The 26,523-nt window shown below is 32.1% G+C and overlaps 1 protein-coding gene and 1 long non-coding RNA gene across 3 annotated transcripts; one reads left to right on the top strand and one right to left on the bottom strand.

Annotated features, from left to right (window-relative positions):
* LOC121118623 (uncharacterized) lies at nt 1-26,068 on the top strand. Of its 2 annotated transcripts, none has more exons than XM_040713207.2 (3): nt 1-1,691; nt 24,899-25,000; nt 25,526-26,068. In XM_040713207.2, the coding sequence occupies exons 1-3, from the start codon at nt 1,503-1,505 to the stop codon at nt 25,922-25,924; spliced, it is 690 nt and encodes a 229-aa protein (XP_040569141.1). In that variant the 5' UTR covers nt 1-1,502; the 3' UTR covers nt 25,925-26,068. The 2 variants fall into 2 exon arrangements, with proteins under 2 accessions (XP_040569141.1, XP_040569142.1); XM_040713208.2 differs by having other exon boundaries at nt 1,265-1,682; nt 25,526-25,953.
* LOC139905546 (uncharacterized) lies at nt 21,377-22,400 on the bottom strand. Its single transcript, XR_011780413.1, has 3 exons — nt 21,937-22,400; nt 21,753-21,859; nt 21,377-21,675 (listed from the first exon to the last, which is right to left on the bottom strand). It is a non-coding gene; the product is annotated as an uncharacterized lncRNA (long non-coding RNA).
* Nucleotides 26,069-26,523: the final 455 nt, after the last annotated feature.

Below are 26,523 nucleotides of genomic sequence, written 5' to 3'. Positions count from 1 at the left end.
GGAAAGGATATTAGGTACAAACAGGGCTGCAGCTACCTTATACGCCAAGTACGTAGTGCCCCAAGTTCCAAGAGCGACTCCAAAAAATAAGGTTGCTTAAGAAAATGGTTTTTAAAGTGGGAGCCGTGAGGGGAGGCCTGGAGAGAGAGTTGTAGGAAGATGAAGAATTGAGGATTACTTTCAGTCTATACATACATTGTACACCTGTTTCGTATAAAGGGAGCCTCAGCTGAAAATGTATTAGTGTAGGAAGCCTTGGCATAGTTAAGTATGGGAAACCCTGGCAAAAAATAAATAAATATGGTTATCATATTATAGGTCTCCGACAAGCTCAGTAGTGGACCTGGATCCATAATCTGCCCCACCCCTTCCCTATTTTATTTAAACTGTTTGGTGCCTAAAACCACTTTCAAGATACATAAGAAGCCCTTAGCTATTTGGAACTCAGGTACAACTGTATCACCCTGCCGAAGTAAAAAACCATTGGAAAAAGGCGATAATTACACCAAAAAATCGCAGAAAATTGACTTATTGATAAGCGTTATTTTTTTTTAATGTGTATGATATTTTCTTTAGATACTCTATTTATAAAAAAAATATCAAGAACCGGGACCAATAAGCGATATATTGCGGTCTCAGTTCGACTTTGTCGGTTCCGATTTGTAGTGGTTCAAGAACTGAAACCGCTTGAACTGCTAGACCAATAAGGACACAACCTTACAAGCCTGTGATACGGTAAAAGTGAATTGTGTGTCAACATGCTCTCTGGCTCTATTAAGAAGATTTTTAGAATTGTATGTGAAATTATCTTATCTACTTTGATAGTTCTTGTCTCCTAAACGATAGTTTCTTAAAAGTCATAGAAACTTGAATCCTATCATCCTTATTTAGAAACAATCACTTTTTACGGATATTTTAGAAGAATAACATGGTTTTACAATTGATATGAAACGGTTTTGACTTAGATATAATATAAAATACTTTCATGAAGGAACATGACATAAAAAAACCAGAGTTAATTGAATTATTTTTATTAGTATTTCTACTGCAATAAAACCTACTCTTAAATCCCCTTATAAATGCAATTAAAGGTGGAAATATGGCATATATATAAATATATGATATGTATTCATTTTGAAGTGCAAAAATTGTCTCCAAAAAGATCCAACCATCCAACATGTTATTAGAGAAACACACACGTCAAAAGAAGGGCGGAAAAAATGGGAGAGTCCGTAGTTGAAGAAGCAAGGAGTTTTTGTGCGCATATGGAGGGGATAATTGGTTTTGAAGCATACGTACCTATGTAGAATCTATTCTGTAGATTACATATATTCTTAAATCAAAGACCTGCCTATGTCTGTATTAAAAAAGAGTTAGTTTTTTTGGTTTATAATAAAGAAAATGAAATGTATTCAAAATATAAGTAAAAACAGAGTGTCGCCCTCAAGTGATTGGATAAAAAAGTGATACTCGAAAAATAATAATTATAATTATTTGTGAAGATGAAGTATTGGATCCTTTTATTCCTCTCATTTCTTCACATGCTCTTCATTATGGAAGCCCTTGGTGACAAGGAACGTACAAGAAGAGTCACACTTGTCATTAAAAGAGTACCAGCTTATCGAAGAGCAAATTCCCTTGGCAAAAATAGTTATCATAATCGAATACAGCATAATAGTGAGGTGGGAAAGGTAAGAAAAATAATCTAGCTAAAAGAAACTTGTGTGATGTCTGAGAAAACTCTGATTTCGTCTTTGTGATCTTTATAATAAAAAAAATATCAAAAATGAAATATTATAAATATGTTATCAGGGGCGTCCGAAGGAGGTTGACTAGGTTCCCATAAAGGAATTTGTGTTTTTTTTACTTGAAAATGTAATATTTGAAGAAAAAAAAATTTATAAAATTATTTTCCAAAAAATTTAAATTTTGTGAACAGCTGTGGATTTTTGAAATTTTTGAAAGTAGCTAAAGGTTTTTAATTTTTTACACAAAAAGTGTATTTTTTTGTACAAAATTGTGGATTTTTCAAATTTTTTGTTCAAAAATTTAAAAATGGAAAAATAAATTTTAGAATTTTTTTGTGAACAGCAGTGGATTTTAGAATTTTTTGAATTTCGCTAAAGGATTTTAATTTTTTACTCAAAAACTGTATTTTTTGTGTATTAAATTAGGGCTTTTTCAAATTTGTTGTTCAAAAATTTAAAAACGGAAAAATTAATTTCACAATTTTTTTGTGTACAGCTGTGAATTTTGAATTTTTTGTTCGAAAAGTTAATACTAAAATTTTACCAAAAAACCAAGCCCCCTTTAAAATATAACCCTGCGGACAGCCTTGGTAATTAATAGAAATTTAATTAACAATTCTACAGTCATACGTCATCCTAAGTGATTTGTCACTTACAACAATATAAAATTTATGAAATTTCAGTAGCAAAAGTAATTGTTCAATTTGTATAATTGAGCCAAAGATTGTATGAGTAGGTATGTATAAAAGTATACGTATACTATCAAGGATTAGGAAGATATATTTCATGTATCCAAGATGTTATTTGATCATTCTCAATCCAGCTCAACATTTCCCATTTTCATACGATATGCAAGTAATTGCAAATACCTCAATAGAAAATAAAGTTCGTATTAGAACCAATGATTTGTTTTATTTAACAATGAACCATTTGCAATTTTATTGGGTGTGGCCCCAGGCCAAAATAAAATGGTCTAAGCATATCTAAGGTATGTATGTATTTTCATGCTGATAGGAAAATTATTTTTATCAAGTCAATATATTTTTGGGTGTGGTAGAGGGTCAAATGAATTGTCACAAGTCTACTGGTATTGGGAAGAATAATTTGATACATTTAATAAGTTATATTATACTCTTATTATAAGAAGTGATGGAGGGATTTTGAATGCTTAGATATACGAATTTTGCGGGCAACGTACATTTGGTATGAATTATTTTTGGATTTTTTTTATGTGAAAAAACTCGCCACGAACATATATTCACTGTTTTAGCTAAAAAATATGTTTAGTTTGCTTGTGTGAGTTATAACGGTGAGAGGGATTTTACGTGTTTGGCGATTTTAGCTATTGAAAAACATGGATCAAAGAATTTGCATCAAATTTTATGTAAAAAATGAAATTAAGTGCTCCAAAACACTTGAAATGTTGACAATGGTGTACAATGAAACTGTTACGAGTAAAAAAAAAAAGTTTACATGTGGTACAAACTCTGCCAAGATGACCCGGAAGATAACTATGACGAGCCTCGCTCTGGACACCCAAGCACGTTACAAAAGATGAAAACCATGGCTGTGTGTATCAGGAGTTCTTACCATATGGTCGTAAAGTCAAGAGTAAAGAGTATTATCTTGAAGTTATGAGCCACTTGCGAGAAGCACCATGCAGAAAACGTTGGGAATTGTGGAAAAACAATTAATGGCTTTTGTATCACGATAATACCTTTGCTCACTCATCTTCACTTGAGAGATTTTTTAGCCAAATACAACACCATAATCATGCCTCATCCACCAAAGTCACCAGATTTGGCCCCTACCCCTTTTTCTTGTTCTCAAAACTGAAGAGACCTATGAAAGAACGGAGATTTGCAACGATTGAGGAGATAAAGAATGCATCGCTGGAAGAGTTCAAGGCTATACCAGAAAGTACTTCGAGGATTGGAAAAAATATTGGCACAAGTGAATTATATCCGAGGGGGATTACTTTGAAGGGCATAACATACACATTGATGAATAAATGTATATTTTTTCCTAAAAATACAAAGTCACCTTACTTTTTTAACTCACATCGTATGTATAATATAAAAGCCTGAATAATTACCAAAGTATATTTTATTTTATGGTCCTCTTTGAACTATAATATTATTACGAATAATAATGGATAATATATGTAGGTCTACCTATCCTAATTATTTATTCATTTATACAATTATTTTTTGGATTTGAATATCTGTGATTATCATTTAAATGATGTTCATAAATATTATGCCATGTTAAAGTAATTTTTATGTGCTAGAGATAATGTTTTTATCTCAATCGATATACCACTAGGATTTTTATTATACATATTTGAATGCTACTCCAAACGAACACTAGGAATAAAAGAATATCCACGCAATTGAGTCATAGTAAATAGCAACATGCAAAACAAAAATCAATTTATGCAAATTGGTAACGTCCAAATAAATATATAATACACATTTTCAATCTTTATTTAAAAAAAAAAAATACAAAACTGGTTTTGCTACTGAGACCATCAATAAATGTAAATCGAAAAAAAATCCCCCAAAATTAATGTGATTTTAATTTTTTTGTAATGGATGAAAAATAAAAAGGGACACCTCATTGACAGGGTTGCCCCACCCGATTGCCTTCACCTTTCCTTGCGCGGTGATTTTTTTCAATTTTTTAACTATTTGACTATGAATTGAATTATTTTATGCATATTTTTGAGTGACATGAAAATATAAAAAATAAATCACTATCCAGCAATTCACTTTAATAATAAACAAAATCAACTGAATAAAATAAGAATCTTTCTGAAACAGAAACTTGTCTTGCTTAACAAAAAACTGTATACATTAATATAAAAAAATAGATAGAAAGTAGAACATTCATCCGTAAATAGTGCATATTTTTAGTTCAATAACAAAAGTGCAAACAGAACGTCTGTAGAAATATTTTAAACATATTTGTGTCTCAAAAACCTGTATTGCTTAACATAAAACTGTATACACTAATATATAACAATAGATAGAAAGTAGAACATTCACGTACACGTGTGCGAATATGATTCTAGAGCAGGATATGACCAGGGAACACGTTCATCGTAAAATTTAGTATAAAGTGGATTTTATTCATTTTCCAGTCGCATTTTACTTACAATTTTTTAAACTTACTGTATTACGAGACCAAGTGCGTCCCCTTTCAGCTCAATACGGGACGAGTTCTTTTTTTTTTTTCCAACTAAAACCTAAAGCCAACACTACTTTGTACATGTTATATATTATCTTATTCAGTAAAGAAAAATGTGTGTGAAACAATAGTATAATGGACGGAAATGCCATGAGGACCTAAATAGCTACATTACACACTAATAAAATTATGTCTGTTGGTGGATAAGTTTGCCAAATATTTGGTATCATTTGTATTGTTAATTTAATTTAATTTATTAAAACATGAATCACACGTTTTATTTAGTGGATTCGATATATTTGTTTACATTTGTAGACACCTCTTATTATTTGATTGATATCCCTTTACAGAAACCTATGATGACAATTCCCAAATAAACTTGCTTAAAAGTGAAACAGCTTATTTATTTTTATAATTGATCATCAATGAAATATTTCAAAGAATGGATGCAACTTAAAGGATATTACTAAATTCATTCCATGAACAAAATCAAATTTTTGCAAATGCCATAATCATCCTTGGGGCTTTTTTTTTATAGTCTGTAAGCTCCTATCAAAACTAATTTATGACATTTATTTGGATTTGTGAATAGGAAGTTATGAACTTCAACTTGAAAATCGAGTTACATTTTGCACTTTAGTGAGTCAGGTGTATTCATTTAGATAAAATATATATATTATATGAATTATGCGTATTTAATATCAGGAATCCTTGAAAATTTGTCCGTGTCTTGTAAATTAAAATTGGAATTGTTATTTTTCATTGGCAGTTAAAAAGCTGTATTTAACTGCTAAATATTTCATAGGATCTTTTTAAGCGTACTTTTGAAAATAAAGGTCTAGTGACACCGATGCTCACATTCATAGATAACAATAAGTTATTCATTTGATTTGGAATTTGCTAGTATTGCAACTTTGTTCCTTTTTTTACCTTTTTATATTTAATGGCAGGATGTTCAAACTTCACTACGGCATGCATTACCTTGCTAGTAACTATTAATATACAGTATATTTTGTTGTCAGCTGTGGAGATTCTTTGCTTCTTTTCTCCTATTCACTGTTCTTAACGATGATTGCTTGAATCAAAATCAGCTCTTTCTTAGCTATGAGCAATTCCCAAAAAAGATTGTATAATAATTTCATAGCTTGGAAGAATTATCTAGCTACCAAATGATTTTGAGTCTTATTTTCAGTTTTTTTTTTGGAGGGAAGGTTACGTGATAGAATAAACGTAAGACCGTATCAAAGCTTATCAATATTTGGTTCCAGTTCAACGAATGAACGTTCAAGCAGGGGCTTGAGGTGTTTTTAGTTGGGAAGAAGGGCAAGCTCTGGAATGTCATTTTTAACCATTATAATTGTTTGAAATTATTTTTGTAGCTGGAATATGATGACTACAGCCTTTCCTGTGGGCGCCCCAGAAGCGCGATAATGTTTAGTTCTTTTTATAATTTAAAAGTTGACTTGTCGTATTTTTTGAAATTTGAATGCAAGTACTCTTTTCAATGACTCATAATATTTAACCAACATGAAACTTTACGTTTTAATTTGTTTTTATCTGTCAATTATCTGGGGTTTTTCCACAACTTAAAACTTCGAAGGTATCCTTCAGATTTAGGGGGGGAAGTCAATATTTTGGAAGCGTACCATTGAATACATATTCAAATATGTCAGAGTTTTAAAGCCAATTAAGTGATAGGAACTCTTCATTATTAAAACAATAATTGTTTGAGATAAGCTTAGATGGCCTTTGTATAAAATAAAATATATTCATGCACATAATTACAAAAGCAGTATTTTTTTCCCCATTCTCTGTTCTAAAACATTAACTCAATCATTAGTTTTTTGAAGACTTTGTTCCCTGTTAGCATGGAAATGGCTTACTTAATTGAAGTAATTATCATGTTTGCAATTGCATTTTTTATTTTTGTTACTCTTTAAACAAAAAAATTTTTATCTTTTCTAATTATTTAAACGGAAAACATTTGTAACTTTTTGTTTAAACGCTCACGCATACATTAAGAATACCTATGAGAATTAACCTACTGAAACCTCATCCTCACCTTACTTTTACGTATATTATTTTCTCAAGAATCTTGAACTCCATATATATACTCTTAAAACACGATGGACAAACTACGGCCTGAGGGACCCATGATGCCTGGCAAAGACTTTTTATAGACCATCAAAAAGTTTGAATGAGATGTTGAAAATATAATTTAGATGAAGTTTCAACATTGAACTAGTGTTAAATTCAAATCAATAAAACACGTAGCAATCTTTATTGAATCTCGAAACCTTTCCTTAAAAAAAAAGAGAAAGTAAAAATATCTGGAATTATCTGGCTTGTAATTAATTTCCCCCAACTATTGGACTAATATATATCTAATTGCAAGGAATTGTTAACAACAGTTTATTCAAATTCAAACAATCAATGTTTAGAGCACTAAAGGGTAAGTAAGGTAGAAAATCCATAGCTGACAAAAACAAAGAAGTTGTTGATCAAGGGTGAAACATCAATCGCTTCAATATCATAGTTTACTTTCTTTGCACATTAAATATTTTAATTAATCTTACTTTTCAAATTTGTTTTTCTTAGAACGGTCCATTAAAAATTACGTTTCACTGAAAAATTTACCCTGTTTTTGTAGGTTGTAAATCAATTTACAAGGGATGAAGTTATTTTCACGTAAGTAGTCAGAAAAAGGTCCAATCCATTTATAAATAATTGATTGAATTACACTTAGCTATTATTAGGCAATATTTACTTGAGGAAATTGGTATAAAAGTATATAATTTTTTTTAGTCTACAAGGTTGAGCAGCAACATGTAGATTGTTCATGAATATTAATTTTCTCATTAACATAGGAAGGTCTACTGTAGGGGTCCGGAGTTCCTTTCCAGCTTGGAGAACAAGACCAAGGATGACCCTAGCGAACCAATTAATCGCCTCGTCAACGATTTCTTAGTGGCTGATAAGACAATAAGGAGGGCCTTGAACAGCGACTATGTACTTTCTTCATGCACGAGGACCCCTGAAAAAAAAAATGAACTATTTCCAAAGCAACCTCTGGAGTCCACGTTTTGTTGCTCAACCCTAGATATAAATTTATTTAATTGTAGTAAGATTATATAGAAAATAATACAAAATAATTGAATTTCTCTTGTTTCAAGGTTAATTGAAATACAAGGTTATTCCATAAGCGTGTACGACTGATGTTTGACTTCCACAACGCTTTTAATATTGACGTCATAGTAGATGAGTGGTTAGGTGTTTTGACAAAATCTGTCTTTCTTGCCCAGCAGTCGGTACGATACATTAAATTAATAATTATAGCAATAGTGACGCTATAGACTATGATTGATTCTGTGTTTTGTCAAAATCTGCCAGTCTCGTCTAGCAGTCGGTACAATACATAAGGTTGAAAGTTCTAGCAAGCCCGAATACATGATGGTCTCACCTTTTACATCTATTAACCTTACTCTTGTTTCAATTCTTAGACCAATGTTTTTCTCAAATATGCACTCCGGATAATACCCAGATGTACTTCAAAATTAATTCTTCTACAATTGATAGCTAATATATTTCAAAAGTGTTTCCCCACAGAAATTGTATCAAAATGTGTTCTAAAATGTCAGTTAGCTTGAGAAAACTTTCTTGGTTAACTAAAAACTTAATCCCTTTGCAAGATGTCCCTCTTGAGATACCACAGATTAGACGTCTTCAAGTATGTAATTTTTTCTTCCCTATGTCTTATTAATTCAATTAAGAGAGTGTGAGGTACGTAGTTAGTTATAGTCTCATGCCGTCGTTATCTTAATTGTATAATCAGAAGCAAAATTTACAATTATTCACACATAAAAATCTATAGCTATCATAAAAAATTTAATATTTTGGAAAAAAAAATAAAAAACTACCACTTTTCAAAAAAAAATTTAAAATTTAAAATATTAAATTTTCTATGAGAAAGCAAAAATTCCTTCATTTAGGGGGAGGTGGGGGCTACAGCCTTACAGCCCATCCCCTGCAGACGCTCCTGATCATGCAACCTTTCACACGAAAATTAAACAAAAAACAGGTGCAAATCAGCTGGAAGTTAGCCAATTCCTCCCAAATATGGAATTATTATTCAATACTTGTAGGAATTCATTACATCTTAACAAGATCTCATTCTAATTCAACCAATCAACCTTCACAACATTAATTAAGAGAAAAGAAGTAGAAACGTCGACAGCTGACAACAAAATATACTGTATATTTATGTAGTACCAATCAATTATTATAACACATTAGGACTGGATGAAGAACTCTTCTGTGTTCTCCCGAGTTAGAACCAAAGGAAAATAAAGGAAATTATAATATGATCCTCCATCTCAAGAGACACTGGAATTTGTAGTTCCGTATTCCAAGAGGGACGACGCTCCTGGAATAGGGAATTCCGAATTCAAATTAGTAGCTAATTTAATTTGGGAAAAAATGCTTCGTTATTTATCTTTGTGTCTGACAATTTTAGTTATCAAATTAATGCGATCTGAGATCATAATAAATAATAAAGAAGGAATGGTTCTATAAAACCCAAAGTGAAAGAAATATTCCTTTAATTGCAAATACGCCTTGATTGCTATTGATGAGTCATTATTGATGGTAAAATATATTTTTTGTGTCATTGTACCATTTATTTTTATTTGAATATCAGGATAAGAAAAATCCCTTGATCGCTATTAATCAAATGTCAAGTTTCATTTCAAGGAAAACAAATTGAGTTCTTTTTTAGAATGAGCATTGTACTTATATATAATACGTAGATATCATCTTTGACCTTATAAGAAGTATGTGTGGTCGTTTCAAATCAGCTCTTTCAACATGTAAATCAGTAACATCATATTATATACCTACGTACATACAGAAGTACCTCCAACGAAGTCTCAAATCTTATCTGTCTTTTCTATACATTTTGCTATTGTCACATTAAGGAAATGTTGTATGACTGTAAGTTATGACCATTGCCTCGTATATTTGTGTCAGATTTTGAATATAGGCATTGATATCATACCTATACTGCAGAAGGTAGTCATATCTTAAAAAATAGTTTTGAAGGAAATTCATTTTTAATCCATTATCACAGTTTATAGTTTGAAAAAACGATGCTTAATTGTTGCTAAAAACAAATAAGGGATTTACTCCCTCGTGGTCCATACATGAACAATTGTAAATTATTCTTGAACAAGGAAGACAATGAAATTATGATTTAGTCACAGAAATAGAACATGTTACTAACGACACACCCCAAACTCTATCTTATATTATGTTTATATGTTTCTCAAATACTCAACCAATAATAACCCTTGTATTTTCATCAAATTCAACGTCTCAGGACCTCATCCCGAGACTTCATGAGCCTTTCATTTGCATTAATCCTTGAATCAAAAAGCTCACGTTTGAACTTTGGAAAAAACAGTATGAAACAATATATTTACGACCCTCATAGGAATTTAATTTATCCATTTCTTTGGGTGCAGTTTTCTTTACATTAAACCATTCATAAGTATATTTATGAGATGGGTTCTCCGTAAAAGGTCATCTATAGGTCAGACATGGATTCATAAATTAATCCGTTATTAATTTTTTCATTTTTATAAAAAATATTTTGCGGTCAGACTCCTAATTTATAGCTTAATCAATATTTATTGGATTGATATGAATTACAACTATGGCCCTAAAGGTGTGTCAAGGAAAGGTGGGTCAAATGAAGAAAACCAAATGAATAATAATACGGATGCAGACCCAACTATACGCCAATACTTCCTATAAAAGTAGGGAATTAGGTGCTTAGATTTTATGAAAACACCTCTTATCAAATTGGTATTCTTCACATGTAAGCTCTAAAAGGTTCTGAATAGTAGTAATGTGTATACTATGTACATAATATTTCATTCAACTATATGGCACTATTGTTGAACAACAATCACTTTTAAGGAGTTATACCTTATATGACTCCTTCCATTAGTTAATGTCATCACTACTTCTGAAAAACAAATGAACATATTTAATCTTTGATTGAATCTTTCTTGACTCATTAGATGAATTTTATTACTTAGAGATGAGGACATCCAAAAGTAGAACTAGAATTGAATATGGAAAGGATTTTTTGTCTCTCTGACTTGTGTTATCTATAATAATTCCTTTTCATTTCCTGACCGAAAACCAATCCCAATTTTGTCAAAAGAAATATTAAAAAATAGATAAATATAGCGGTAAACTGTTCGTGTCAATAAATATGTTCGAACTGTGGCACTTTTTTTTATCTCTTTTTGGAGGAAATGAGAGATAAAATCTAGTTCACTACATGTTTTATGAGTGCATGGGATACATTAAAGGGTATAGCACACAAAAAATAAACAAATACATCAGTCGTCATTTCAAACTTAGCTCCAATTACTAAATAAATAATAAAAATTACTACAATATTTGGATATTTTGAAAACATTTCGTGATTGGTATCACTAATAAGGTTTGTAACAAATAAAATATAAATGACTGAATATTAGTTGGAAAAGAACATTAATATAATAAATATCATTAAGTCATATTAGACTTATCTTTCATATACTTTAAAAATATTTATGAATGGTTTCTTTGGTCAGTAGTACAATCTTTCTTATCAAACAAAATTCGCTTATAACCATTGCTGGACATGATCCCACTTTTCTGTAACAAAATGTATCATGAATACAGCGATTATTTTTCGAGCAATAACGGGGGTGGCCGCAGGAGGTGGACTGGAGGGACTGTAACCCACCCCAAAAATAAATTTTCTTTTTATTATAATTTTTTTCCCCCATTCTGGCAATTTATGCAGCATACCAAAAAATTTAATATTTGAATAGCTACGGATTTTTGAATTTTTTTCCAAAAAATTTAATATTTCCAGTTTTTTTTTTAATTTTTTTTTCCAAAAAGTATTATATTTGTGAATAACTATGAAGTTTTGATATTTTTTTCCACAAGTTTAATATTTCAATTTTTTTTTCAAAAAAATTTAATATTTGTGAATAACTATGGCGTTTTCAATTTTTTTTCGAAAAAATTTCATATTTCAAATTTTATTTCGAAAAAATTAATTTTTCAAATTTTTTTCCAAAAATTTAAAATGTGAAACTTTTTTCCAAAAAATTACTTTGATGTGTATAACTATGGAATTTTGAAATTCCATCAAAGAATTATAATTTGTGGATTTTTTTTTTTTTTAATTCTAAAAACCAAGCTCCCCCCCCCCAAAAAAAAGGTAATCCTGCGGACGCCCCTGGATAATGTTTGCTTTGTTACAAAATTTCCATATAATTTAGTTATTTTACTTATTAGGTCTCCCCCTTCATTTGATGACTAAAGGTAGCAGCAAATGAAAGTTGATTGCTTTCTTAATTTATAATTCATTTAGGAAGATATGGATTTTTCCAATGTTTTCATAGAAATTGCTCACAAATAAAACTACTATATATAATGTTTCTAATGGTATAGAGAAAGCACCTACCTCTATCATATATTAAAAGGAATTCAGCATTAGATGTTTCTTGGTATTTGAAGGATAAGTCTAGTCTGACCTAACTTTTTTGATGGCCTTTCTCTATTTATATCTCCTTTAGATGATTCGATAGGAGCTTCTGAAAGTTTATATTCTCATTTTTTTTTCTTATTTCATACGACCTATTTTACATCCTGGGGAAATACAGTAATCTGGCATTCTGATGCAAATTAAAGTCGAAAATGTAATAAACTTTAAGTGAAAACTACCTTTTTAAACAAAAATATAAAATTATCCATTCATAGTACATTCAATGGAGTAATTATATTAAGATATAGAAAATAAGAAGGGAATCGAATGACGACTAATAAGCATAAATATTTTTTATTTTGTTCCTATGCTTTTCTTGTGTAATCTATGTATGAGTGCAACTTTTACTGATGTGATCGTATATTAATAACTAATGCAATACTTTATTATTAGGGATTACTAGCCCATAACAACTTTAGATCAAGGCGACATTTTCTTTTTTTTTTTTCATGGAAAACTTTTAATATCGTAGTCATATACTTGTGAAAACCACGTTATTGTCTTAATCCTGGAGGTTTGCCAAAAATCAAGGAAAAGTCCCCATCCCTATGCCCTATGTCTATGGATTGAACGTCACGTTATCATGTAATTGTCGATATCCAGTTTATTTATTGTGATATACTCATAGTTGATACTTGTTTGTTAGTCCTTTGACTCTCCTTGACACCTACTTGACCCTTCAAATAAATCATGACGGAGATAGAACATAAAATCCAACTGTTTATTAGATTCTTTTTATTCTCAAATGACAAAGGTGGGTACTTTGAACAGGGCTGTTGATTGAAAACTATATGTATATTCATTGAGAGGTTCATATCCCCCTAATTTGTTTAACAAACCGACAAAAAAATATCCCCATCAATATGGGTGGGTTTAAATGTACAAGGTATATATTATATGGGTATTATATTATGTATTTATTTTGGGATGGGTTCTTTTTAATTCTATAAATGTATACATTCACATATTAATTGTGTCTAAAACAACGTGTCTCTTCTTAACCTTTACTTAAAACAATAAATGTCATATTTGAGAATTTATGAGGAGACTCCATGAATGGGGTTTTGCTCCCTCGAACTCAGTTCTCAAATGAGGATGTTTCTATTATCATTAAATGCCTAAGCATTGTATGTACGTAGCATTATGTAATAATTTAATTATCTTTTTAATTGTTGAATAACACACATAATGGAGGTTATTATCATCATAAAAACCATTTAGATTTTAGAAAATGATGATCTGGGGTCTTTACAATGAGCCATTTTGATTATATTATATTATTATCCCTACTGGAATCTCTCACAATACTTTTATGTCTGTATTTTAAAGATTCGTTGCAACTTTTCTATGTGATATTTATCATTGGAGATGGATTGCCACAAAATATAGATCTACCGGGCCAATCGTTAATATTTACTCGTCTCTACTATGCTAATTGTAGAGATATTGAGAGTAATTTTTGTACAAGTTTCTTATTAGCAATCTTGTAGAACACATCTGCTAATTGCTAAGAAAACATTGTCGTAGTCGTCAACATGAGCACAAAGTACGAGAAGAGCTCCTCGGGTAGGGATTATCCCAGAAGACCATCTGGGAGTAGACTGGGCCTTGAGGAAGACGATTTATAATGTGTTCGTGTGGTTGAAGGTTGGAGATTACCTCAAACACTCTTTAAGAGCAGTCAGCATCTCCGTGTCCGTCAACCACCTGAAGTCGGCCTTCAAAGAAAGCCGAATTCCTCAATTGCTGACATATCCAGGAAGATAAAAAAGTTCCCATCAGCAGTGTCCAGGGTTACAAAAAGAACAGGAGGAAAGTCTTTGCATCGTATTCCGCGGCCTCTGTGGACAGAAAATCAGAGAAAAGCCTTTTCTGATGAAAAGATCCTTACTGTTGACCCTGTCTTCAACAGGCAGATTTTTCGAGTAGTAACATTTGAGATGATGCAGCACCAAATACCCTTTTTTCAGTGATAATGTTAGGACTGGTGGCATCCAACGGAAATAACTTTAATCCCGTGTGTTTCCCTTTAAGATGCTGGCTGAAGGCTGATAAGTACGTCAAAATTCTGGACACCAAAGATATCCCATGGATCTCCCGGTGTTCCATCAAGGTATCACAACCGCTCACAGGGCAAAAAAGGCCAAGAGTGGCTCCAGGCCAACATGCACTTCTGGGCAAAGGACTTCTACCCACTGCAAAACCCAGATATCAATCCATAGACTATTCCATCTAGGCGCAAGTGGAGTCCAAGGCCTGCAGGATACGCCACAACAGCACTTGCGCCCTAAAGACCTCCACCAACAACTATATGAGCGCCAAGAACATCCAGAAGGTCTGCAGTATCTTCCACCACCACCTGGAGTAATTCTGAGGGCAGTTATATTGACTAAAATATGTTCTTTGGGTTTCAATTAAAGCTGTTAATAAACTTGATTCTTAATTCACCCAGGATCCTGTCATAGACTTCAATACTTTGTGTGTTAAAACGTTTGGTTTGGTATGTATATCGAATTTATAAATCAATAAATCTCAATGCTAACTTTAAAGTATTAACTATCCTTTAAGAGCAATTCAAACATTCTATTGTGTTTATAACTTATATATACCTACTATCAGTGCTGAACTATGGAAAGTACCCTGGCCATGCCTCCCTAATCGATGCTTGTGCCCCCTAACTAAAACATAATTATACACAAATACAAAAATGGACAAAAACTGCATCCTAGATTATTGTTCATAGCAATTATTTATTTTTAAATTGAGCCCTCTGTCTGGAGAAAAACAAGTTTTTTTTATTGTTGTCAAAATGAATAGTAATCATTTAATTTTACTAAATTTTAAATAGTTTAGCTAAATAAATTGTCAAAAAAATAAAGTTTGACCTCAAATTTTGTTCTTTTGACATGAATAAAAAAAGCCTTCCCAAAAAAAATGACAAACTTCAATGGTTTTCGTCAAAATTTAAAATGTTGTATAGAAAAGTCAAGAGGGGTTGTGAAATTGGTTTAAAAAAAATGGACTTTAAAAAAAAGGTCATTTAATTTTTTTGAATAAAAAAAATTAACTTTAAAATAAAAAATAAAAAATCTCTGAGCTGGTTAATCCCCCTCCCACCCCAAAGGACAATCCTAATCACGGCCTTGCTCCCTACCCATTATAGGCACTGCCTTTCCATGGTTATAAATCTGGTTATATTATTGACCCCCTTGGGCTTTGTTTTTTTGCTCTGGAGGGTTTTTGAAGTATGCGAGTTGCCAATAGTTATCAAAATGTTTGTGTTTTGTTTTTGGAAGAGAGGTTGAGAAATCCAACAAATATGGCTATATGAAAACGCATAACCAGGCTATTTATTTCACAAACGGAGACAGATATAGACTCAGACATAAAATAAAAGTTGTTCAGAATTATGAGTTACATGCCTAGACCTATGTTTCATTCTGAGCAGACCCAGATTCCTTGGCTCTGGTAAGGGTAAGTTTTATTTTTTGCTAATAAGTTGATTTTTTTCATAAAACAAGATCGATTCCCCGTGTCTTAAAATTTCTTGTTATTGCACCAAAAAAATTAAAATTCCAAAAAAACTAAAAACGGAGAACGTACATATATTAAATACAAATTGGAACAAGGAATTAGGAAGAGGGTTAGCGAGTTTGTCTTATGATGCGCATTAATAAAATAATTCAAAATAAAATATATTATACAGGTACATCCTACTAGAATATAAGATTATATTAAAAAGTCCTTATTCAACTTTGATATAAAGAAAACTACCCTAGTGATAGCATGCCCTCATCTTAAATTACTTTCAATCGGAGTTATAAAGAATTGTTCATGCATTCTAAAGTCATACATGTGTCAAAAGCAAATATTCTGGGAAAGTTATGTTTACTGCAACATAGACACCTTTGTTAACATTTGGTTCAACCTACAAAGAAACATGAAATAAGCAAAAACTGCCTATATTACTCTAATGAAACTATTAACAATAACACATAATTAGTATTTTATATATGGAATTGATTTTTTAAAGGATGGGTTCAATATTCATCATTTGGAAGTAACGTTATATATACGAGGGTGGTCTGAAAAGTTCCCGACCTAACTAAGATACAATACATTTTTACATATTTTGTTAGTTTATTCTTCAAGATAGTCGCCTTGTAACTCTACAAACTTCTTCCTGCGATGTTCCAATCTCTGTAAACTGCCCAAATAGTAGTCGTCGTTTTTCTCTCCAAAATAACTATCACGGGACATTTTTTGTGTTTGGCTCAATTACTCAGAGTTGGATATACTTAGACACGTCAAATTTTAACACAACAAGCCTGTATATGTCTGATATTGCTTGAATATATTTTAAAGTTACACTTTCGAATAAAAATATTTCATGATAGCTCGATACTCAATTTTGACCATTTTCACAAAAAAACTCACATCAATCAAATCACTCAAACGACTGTTACATAACAATTGCGTGTCTAAAATGGCTGACACTTTGGTGAGTAGCTTTTACCAGAGGCTAGATAGTATGCCAAGCTTTCATTTACGAGTGCTACCATTTTCATGCTGAGGTTGAAAACTTTTCAGAGCAACCTCGTATGTGTTATATGTGCTGTTACCTCCTTTGTTTCTTCATTTCCTTTTTTTTCCCGCTCAAATGACTAAAAATTTCTCAAACTTTTTGAATACTGGTTGTTTCAAGAATCAAATCCTTACTCGTTTTGATATTACAACGATGAATGCATTTATATAGATCCAATCAATACACGTTTATAACTTGACTGCTATATCTCACTCCCAATCAGGTAATAATGTTAAGAAGTATTGTTACACGTCCATTTACTTTGGTTCCCATGGATTTTACTTTATGAACGAGGATAATGTAAATCTCCTTAAACATTTACATTATTTTGGAGTTTAAAAATCACTTTATGATTGATTACTACCTATGTAGAGATATGCATATTTAGAGTAATCTAATATCTTGCATAACATGAAAGATGAACTATATTTAAAAAATATTCCGAAATGGAACAAAATTACCTTGCACCAGCGAAATCTTCAGGCCTTAAAAACAGTTTACCCAGAGAATACTCAATTTCAATTACATTTAAGAGCTCATTGTTTATATTTCATCATTTTTGTATTATTTTTAGATTTATTGAAACTGAAAAAGGTTTTTTGTCCATATCTGTATACTTTACTATACAAAATTGGGTCCCATGGTAATTTTTGCTCTTAACGAATAATAAATAAATTAATATTTTGAAAAATGAAATAAACTATACAAAAAGTCAGTAATCAAAAATCCTTTAAAGACCATAACGACTGCATCAAAACATGTCGTATAAAACGGGCCAACCATCATTCTTTACCCATTTCAACACATAAATAATTGATGTAGGGGAGACCAGTGAGGGTTGGGCAGTGGGAGAGCTGGGCCATGGGTTGTTTAAAGTAATGTGTTAACCACATGGTTTTTGTTACAGTCAATTATGTAAGGTATGATGTCACTTCCTTTCCTTCTTGTTAGCTAAGCATGAGAAACGAAAGTAAGCTGTGCAATCTACAAAATTCTAAAATTCTTGATGAAAAGTAAATTCTGAAGGTGTAACAGAGCAACAAAATTTGACATAAAGTTGATTTGGTATGATGGTAATTTTATTAGCTGTAGATGGTTGAAACAAAACTGCATGTCTTAAGATTAAAATCTAAGCCATGCATTGTCTTTTAGTGATCTGTATTTCATACTTTCAAACAGTGGGAGTTGGGCCATTTACAATAGAAGATTTGGGCCAGTAGGCCAACTCTCACTTGTCACATATAAATAATCTCCACTATTTCTCTATATATACTCTATTTCTATACATATATAGGCCTACTGTTGTCAGTGAAGGATATTGCCCTTATTAGGAGCTCATGGTATACTCTAAAAACATTTACATACAAGGATCTTTATATATGGAATACATAATTTGTGAAACAGTACTTTACTATACATAATATAAACTGGAATATTAAGACGGGAAGGGGAATAACATAAAATAAGAATACACAACAGTTATTTTTACAGCTGAATATGGGTTTTGGGAGCTACATGGGGTATCATGTCGCAAACCGAGAGCTACTTCAATGGCCAGAACTACAGCATTTAACAGAGTGACAGTTGCCAAGTTCTTTTCTAATCTCTCGGATGCGTACAACAATTAGTAATGTAATATTTATTAATTAAAATTCAAAAGAACTTATCTGTAGTTTAAAAACTTAAGACATTTCTACAACATTAACAAGTCTAATATTGTTTTGTAATAATTATTGGCATAAAACTGGTGTGCTTTCAATTCTTCTAATCGCTTGGAGTCATGTATTGTTAAGAGACAAGTTTTCTCCACAAGATGTATATAATATAAACGAAAATGTCAACCCAGCCTTCCTCAGTGGACCCTTGTCCGGAGCAGAGGCTGCAGCTACCAAATTTGGTTGGATGAACAATAAGATATTTTCTGACCAATACTTCATACCTTTCTTCATACGTCAGATAAGATGCTCTAAAAACCGCCAAGTCCTCCTTATTATGGACTATCACGAGTCCCATGTGTCGTTGAAAGCCATAACCATAGCTAAAGACAATGGCAATGTAATATTAACATTGCCTCCACATAAATCTCACCGTCTGAAGCCATTAGATAGAACGGTGAATGGACCTATGAAGCGGTGTTACAACAAAGCGTGTGATGATTGGCTGCAAAGCCATCCAGGGTGTCAAATCACCATTTATGAAATTGTGGAGTTGACAGCGAGAGTGCACACTGTTGCTGTAACTCCATCAAATTTAGTTTCGGGGTTTCAGGCGACTGGGATTTGCCCCCAAAACAAAGACATCTTTCCAGATGATGCTTACCTACCTTCGGATGTCACAGACCGCCCTCTTTGCCAACCCATAGAGCCTCCTGAGCAGTTGGAAACAGCTGTTACAGAAGAACCACCCACAACAACCCAACCAGATCAACCCATAGATGATCCAGAACAGTTACAAGCAGCCACACCAACCAACCAGCCAACCAATGAACCTAGACTTGAAGTCACACCTGCAGAGGGTAATGCCGATTCCAAAGGTACCTGCACGGAAGAAAAATATCAGGAGAAAACGTAGAAAACAGCTATCTTGGCCGACACTCCTAAGAAGAAATTGATTAAGATCGAAACCAAACAAAAAAAAGAGAAAAAAAGGCCTTATAAAAAAAGAAAAACACGCTTGTTACACACTAATAACATATGTCGTCACCTGTTAGCTGAAAATATGTACATAACTGTGAAATGTAATTTCTTTTTAGTTCAAAAACTAATTAATAAACCTTAACATTTTACTAGTATTTAACATGGTGGCCCAACTCTTCCGAAGGGCGACCCAACACTCACCAACCTGTGGGACAGTTGGGCCATTGTTACCAACTTCTAAGATGTTGATGTTCTCAGAAAATGTAACTTTGCTACAAATTTAATTGATTAAATTATGTGAAGAACATATCAATCTATCTTGAGTATAAATATGAATGCTGTAAGATAATTTGTTTACATATTATTCCCAGAAGACTGTAGAGTGGTCCAACCCTAACCGGTCTCGCTTACACAGCAAAATCCGGAGTGAATTTGGAAACAGGTTTATTAATTGAAACCCAAAGAACATGATTCAGTAAATGTATCCACCCTCAGAATTGATGGTGAGCTCCAGGTGGTGGTGGAAGCAGCTCAGACCTTCTGGATGTACTCGGCGCTCATGGGGACCAAGGGCTTGTTGACGCAGGTCTTTAGGGCGCAGGAGCTCTAGTGGCGTGTCCTGCAGGCATTGGACTCCACATTCCCCTAGATGGAATAGTCTAGGGGGTTGAGGTCTGGTCTCTTCGGCGTCCAGATATCATTTGCCCATAAGTTCATGTTGGCTTTGAGTCACATTTGGATTTTCTTTGCGTTGTGGGCAGGTGCTCCATCATGTTGGAACACCCAGGGAGAATTGCCAATGATGGATTTGATCCAGGGATAACTTTGGTGTCCATAATTCTGACATACTCATCAGTCTTCAGCCTGTATCCTAAAGAGAATCACACAGGATTCGTGGCCTTCCCATTAGATCCAACAAGACCTAACATTACTGAAGTAGGGTGTTTCATGATGAATACATATTGGTACTTCTTTGCTGCATACCCAGATGTCATTAGTCGATAATTCTGCCTGTTGAAAACAGGGTCAGCAGTAAAGTTATTCTCATCAGAAAAACTTTTTTTGATATTCTGTTAACAGAGGCCGTAGAAAACGCCGCAGATACTTTCATCCTGCCCTTTTTAGAGCCTTGGACACCACTTATGTAGACTTGTTCATCTTCTTGGTCATATCAGCAATTGAGGAAATCGGTTTTTTCTTGAAGGCCGACTTCAAGCAGTTGAGAGTTTCCTGCCTGCTCCTCGAGAGTGTCTGAGGTCCTCTCCAAACCTTTAACCAAACGTAAAACATTGTAAATCGTCTTCTCCGAGGCCTCAGTCTGCTTCCAGATGGTTTTCTAGGACAATCCTGCGCAGAGGAGCAAGCCTCTTCTCATACTTTGTGCTACTGGTGGCGACTACGATAGATTTTATCTTAACAATCGAAAGCTAATTATATTTTCTACAACATTGTCTATCAGAATATTGTAAAAAAATTACTCTTAATCTTTCAAAATTTGTATAATAGGGAGGAATAAATAATAAAGGTTGCCCCAGTATTTCTTAATACAAATTAACTACTTATATATATATATGTTTATTTCTATAAAAACATCTGTTGGTATAAATCCAATGGTTACCTTATATTTCATTTAATAAATAAAGTTATTAAAAATATATTTGTAAAACAAAAGTACTTTAAAGATGCAAAGTTACGTTAATTTTTCATTATAGTGTTAATTAATCTTATTTTTTTATTACTAACATCTGATACTATTTTTTTTATGTAATTCAATACAGTTTAAACAAAGTCATTAAAAATTATTATTATGATTATAATTATAATTAGTACAGCGATAAAGTCAAAGCCATAAAAATGTAGATAGAATTGATTCAAAGGATCTTCCGAAGACTTTACTCCCTATTCCTGGAATAATGTTAAAGTTGAAGATGTTTGTATATAAGTATGTAAATGATATGAAAAGGAATGAAGAGGTTACTTACATGAATGATGTACATATGTAGGTTGTACAATGAATTACACGTAACAAATCTGAAGCCATTAAGTTTTAAAGATGAGTTAAATAGACTTATAATTATTATTTTAGGGGCTGTAATGAAGGAATATTATAGAAACTGGGTGCAATGATATCCAAAGATAGATATCCATAGATATTTGTTATATTACTTGCTTGTATATGGATGTCAGAATGGATCAACAAATCCTGGGCCCACCGTAATTATTTACCCATTTTAGCACACAAAGTATTCAAGTCCATGGCAGGATCCTGGGTGAATTAGGAAACACTTTATTTAACTATCAATGAATTATTAATCGAAACCCAGAGAACATGTTTTATTCAATGTATCCTCCCTCTGAATTGATGGTGAACTCCAGGCGGTGGCAGGAGCTGCTGCAGACCCCATTGAATGTACTCCAGGTCATAGAGGCCCAGGCCTTGTTGACGGAGATCTTCAGGGAGCAGGCTATATTTTGGCGTCTCCTGCAGTCCTTGGACTCCACATGTGCCTAGATGAAATAGTCGAGGGAGGGGTAGGTAACCTTTGAGACATTGAGTGCCAACCTCAACATTTATAATCAATACGTGTGCAATAATCAACAATAATGGCAAAAAACATACACAAACTACGGGAGTAGTGTTCTAAAATTATCACTGAAGCAGGGTGTTTACTATTTAGGGTGGAGACAGAGTGGTTTTTCTCTGCTATATTCCAAATGTCACTACTCGAACATTCTACCTGTGGAAGACAGGGTGAACAGAAAGGTATTCTCGTCAGAAAGGATCATAATGAGTCCGTAGGTTCCCTTGAGGTGGGGCATTAAAAATCATCTTCCTCAAGGGCCTAGTCTGCTCCCAGATGTCATTCTGGGACAATACCGCGTGGAGGAACGCTGTGACCACAATCCTCTTTTACTACTATGTGCTCATGGTGGGGACTAGGAAAATATTTTTCTTATCAATCGACAGCTGATTATATGTGTTCTATGACATTGCTTAACGGAACATATTTAAAAAATAACTTCTAATCTCTCCAAATTTGCATGATAGAGATAAGTAAGTAATAACGGTTGTCCCATTAAAGGGATTTAAACACAATATATATCTAAAACGTCTTAATTTGAAAGTGGAGGTGCTAATAATTGTAATAAAAAAAAGTTGCTGTTATATGCAGGCTGACTAAACGTACTCATTTACTTGGACATTTCCTCTTGCACTTTGTCCTGTATCCAGAGGGTCCGGGGACTTTTTATTGATCATTTTCTCTTTATATATTTTTTTTAATTGATGAAATGTCCAGTTTTTTCAGGGTTAACTTGATTTTCAGCATGTAAAACGAAGAAGTGTTCTTGCAAAAGAGAACTGTCCGTCGGTCGGTATAATATAATATAAAATAAGGACTTTCTGTAATACTAAAAAAGTATAAAGTACAACTCCAATTTAAAATAAATAACTACCAAAATATTTATTTTTTTAACATTTAACCGTTGTGTAATCTTTACTTTTTATTAAAAGAAACCATGCCTTACGGGTTAAAATGATACCGTCTTCATTATTCACTATAAATCACAGTATTATTTTATAGTTTTAAGATCAACTATATTTTATAATATGAATTAATAAGGTATGGGGAGAATTTAACAACCCTTGATAAGATTGACCTTCAAGCTTACATTGGATTATTGACATTGGCAGGTCACAATGGATAGGTTACTCCAAGCTTATAGGACGCAGAGAGTAGTGAAGCAATTATAAGTGATAAAATGCTGTTGAAAAACTTCCAGACATACTAAATGATATAAGTTTTGTACCACCAAAAATGAATGTAAAATAAGTTCTTTATGTACAAAAATACATTTGTGAAGGCAAAACTTGGATGAATATATATTGTTCAACATGTTCAAGCTCTTTATAATTTAGTTGTAAATTTAAATTTTTTTTTTTTTCATATAGTTTATTAATAAATGAAAGAACTATTAAGCAAAATTTAATGTGACATAAAATTATATCTAACTTTTTAAAGAAATTGTTCATCTAGGGTTAATTATATTTAATTTAAAAATTAATATTATATTGCAATTCTTGCCTTGACGACTCCGGCCGTCCTTTTTGACCTTGTTCTGCCTGATCTGGGTATGTCCTTGATAGATTGAGTCTCCTTGTACCTCTCAATGGTTTTTGATAAGCAAGGGGTTGACCTCCAGGCTCTTCAGATTCCTCTAGATGGCTAGGCGAGATTTGCCCTTCAGGTACTCTTGATTATAATCCCTCTCATGGTTACTGTCATTTTACTGTTTGTTTTGATGTAGTTTCGACCCATCTAGAGTTTGAACATAATTTCTCGCAACCTTATATATAAAGTTAATTTAACAGTACTTTCTGTGGACCCTGTAGTGTAGCCATGGATAATATATAGAATGATACATTTTTACTTGAGATTTTTGTTTCCTGATTTAAAGATGTAAGATTTTAAATTTGCCAAATGTATATTAAAAAGTTCTTCCCGCAACAGCTCATATGAGGTCATGCAATAACAGCAATCTCAAGAATCTATATTTATCTATGAGTGCTTCGGTTTATGATTCAATCTGTGATGTAATTGAGAACGCTCAACTAAAGAATTGGGTATAATCTAGATAAACATTTTTTTAAGTATTAAAAAAATAAAATATCCATACTTCTGTTAAGCATAATTATCACATTCAAACATTGAATTATTGATATAATTGGACAACCAATTAAAATGAATATATATAACTTATCAAACAAAATAGTGAAAAAATATGGTTAGCCAATTTTGATTTATCTTTAAATAGAGTTTCATATTATGTACAATTATCAAATTAATTATGTGTGAACGTCTCTCATTTTCAAATTTTGGATATGTTTAATTGATAATTAATTATCAATTAACTGGCCATTGCTAGGTTTTGAAAGTAAATTAATAAATATATACCTACAATACATTCGTATAATAGAGATTTCATATAAATAAGCATTTAATGTCAGGCAAGGTATTCCTTTTACGGAGAGCGTTTGCAATTGTTCGTGTTAAACATATGTGTACATGTCTATAATAAGTGCATTAGAGTGTATAAAATTGATTTGTCATATATGTAATTATTTCAGAGCCCCAGCTATGGACATGACAAGTACAAACTCCGTCATAAATACTTGAATCATAGAGAGTATCTACGAACCATTGAGAAAAGACGTCCAAGAATCATTCACGTGAGTAGGCAAGGGTTTTCTATATATATTATTATTTTTTTGGGGGGGAATTTTTTAAAATTCAGATATTATATTTTTTGTAAAAAAATTACAAAAATCCATAGCTATTCTCAAAAAAATTAAATTCTTGGAAAAAAAATTCGCATTTTAAATTTTTTGGAAAAAAATTTCAAAAATCTATAGCCATTAAAAGGAAATTAAATTTTTTCGGAAAAAAAATTTGAAAAATTGATTAAATTTCAAATATAATCTTTTTTCAAAACAAAATTTCAAAAATCAATATCAATTCACAGTAAATTAATTTTTTGGAAAAAAAATTGATGAATAAAATTAAATTTATTGGGAAAAAAATAGATGAATTAAATTAACATTCAAATATAAATTTTTTTGGAGAAAAATTTCAGTAATCTATGGCTATTAAATGAAAAATACATTTTTTGTGAAAAAAAAATTGAAGAATTAAAATAAATTACAGATAAAACTTTTTTTTGGAGAAAAATTTTAATCTCATTCTTTTACTTTCAGAAACCCATCAAACACTACGAAATCCATTCTACTTCCTCTTTGTCATCTTCCACACCCCCTCCTATAAAGGAATCTCTCAACATTGATCAGCCCGACTCCCCCTATGGTCTCATTCATAAATTCTTCCCTGTTGATTCAAATGAAATTGTGGAAACAAAGATGGAAGAAATCCCCAAGGACTTGGACCCTGATGAAGTCTGGCTTTCGGATGGACCCCTTCTTGTCCTCAAGGTTGGGAGTCTCAGAAATAATATAAAAGAAGAGTACAAAGATCGGAAACTCAGAGTTTCCAGAGCTGAAGAAGAAATTTTAGACCCTCAAAAAGAGTACATTACTACCATCATACTAGAAGTCGACTCCGCTCAACAACACCACGTAAACGACGAAGGACTTCCATAAAGAAACGAGTTCATTGAGAATGGTTTTTTTTTTTTGATATTTTTTGTAAGAAGTGTTCCATGCCTTTTGCATAGGTCGATCATTGTTCATATACCTGTTATTGTTTATTTTTGATCAGAATAATATACTCAACCAAATTGAAAATACCGAGTAGTCATGTTGCAATCATTTTGTGATTTTACGCTCAAATAATAGTTACATACTTCCACAGATACATTTTTAAACAACCTATCAAAATATTTTCATAGCTTAATGTATTATCATAATAACAAGTATTAAGTATGATTTTTAATAATATTTGCATTGAAAGATTTACAAACAAATACTTTACATCATAAATCCTACAATGTACAAACCAGAAAGACTGAGAACGTGGAGCATGCCTTAGACTCCTTATTAAGTAATTTACTTCGCCTTGGGCCCTTTTTGAATTCAATAATCATTGAAAACAAACTAAAAAGTATGTAATTCATTTTAGATGTATGTGTTCAAGTGTATTTATTCATTACACGTTTAGAGTCCATTGGATTCAAGATACAATACAAGGGTGTCTCCATGATAAAATTTTGGGAGGCGCTAAGTTTTTGGATTTTTTTTTT

This window comes from Lepeophtheirus salmonis, chromosome 5, assembly GCF_016086655.4.
Source record: "Lepeophtheirus salmonis chromosome 5, UVic_Lsal_1.4, whole genome shotgun sequence".
In the NCBI taxonomy this organism is placed as follows: Eukaryota; Metazoa; Arthropoda; class Copepoda; order Siphonostomatoida; family Caligidae; genus Lepeophtheirus; species Lepeophtheirus salmonis.
Note: the sequence above shows the minus strand (reverse complement) of the source record. Positions and strands in the feature narration are given on the sequence as shown.

Excerpts from the sequence above, each read along its gene's own strand:
- LOC121118623 (XM_040713207.2), top strand. The coding sequence starts at position 1,503 with ATGAAGTATTGGATCCTTTTATTCCTCTCATTTCTTCACATGCTCTTC. Across the intron at positions 1,692-24,898 it reads ATAATAGTGAGGTGGGAAAG|AGCCCCAGCTATGGACATGA; the intron begins GTAAGAAAAATA and ends TAATTATTTCAG. Across the intron at positions 25,001-25,525 it reads GACGTCCAAGAATCATTCAC|AAACCCATCAAACACTACGA; the intron begins GTGAGTAGGCAA and ends TTTTACTTTCAG.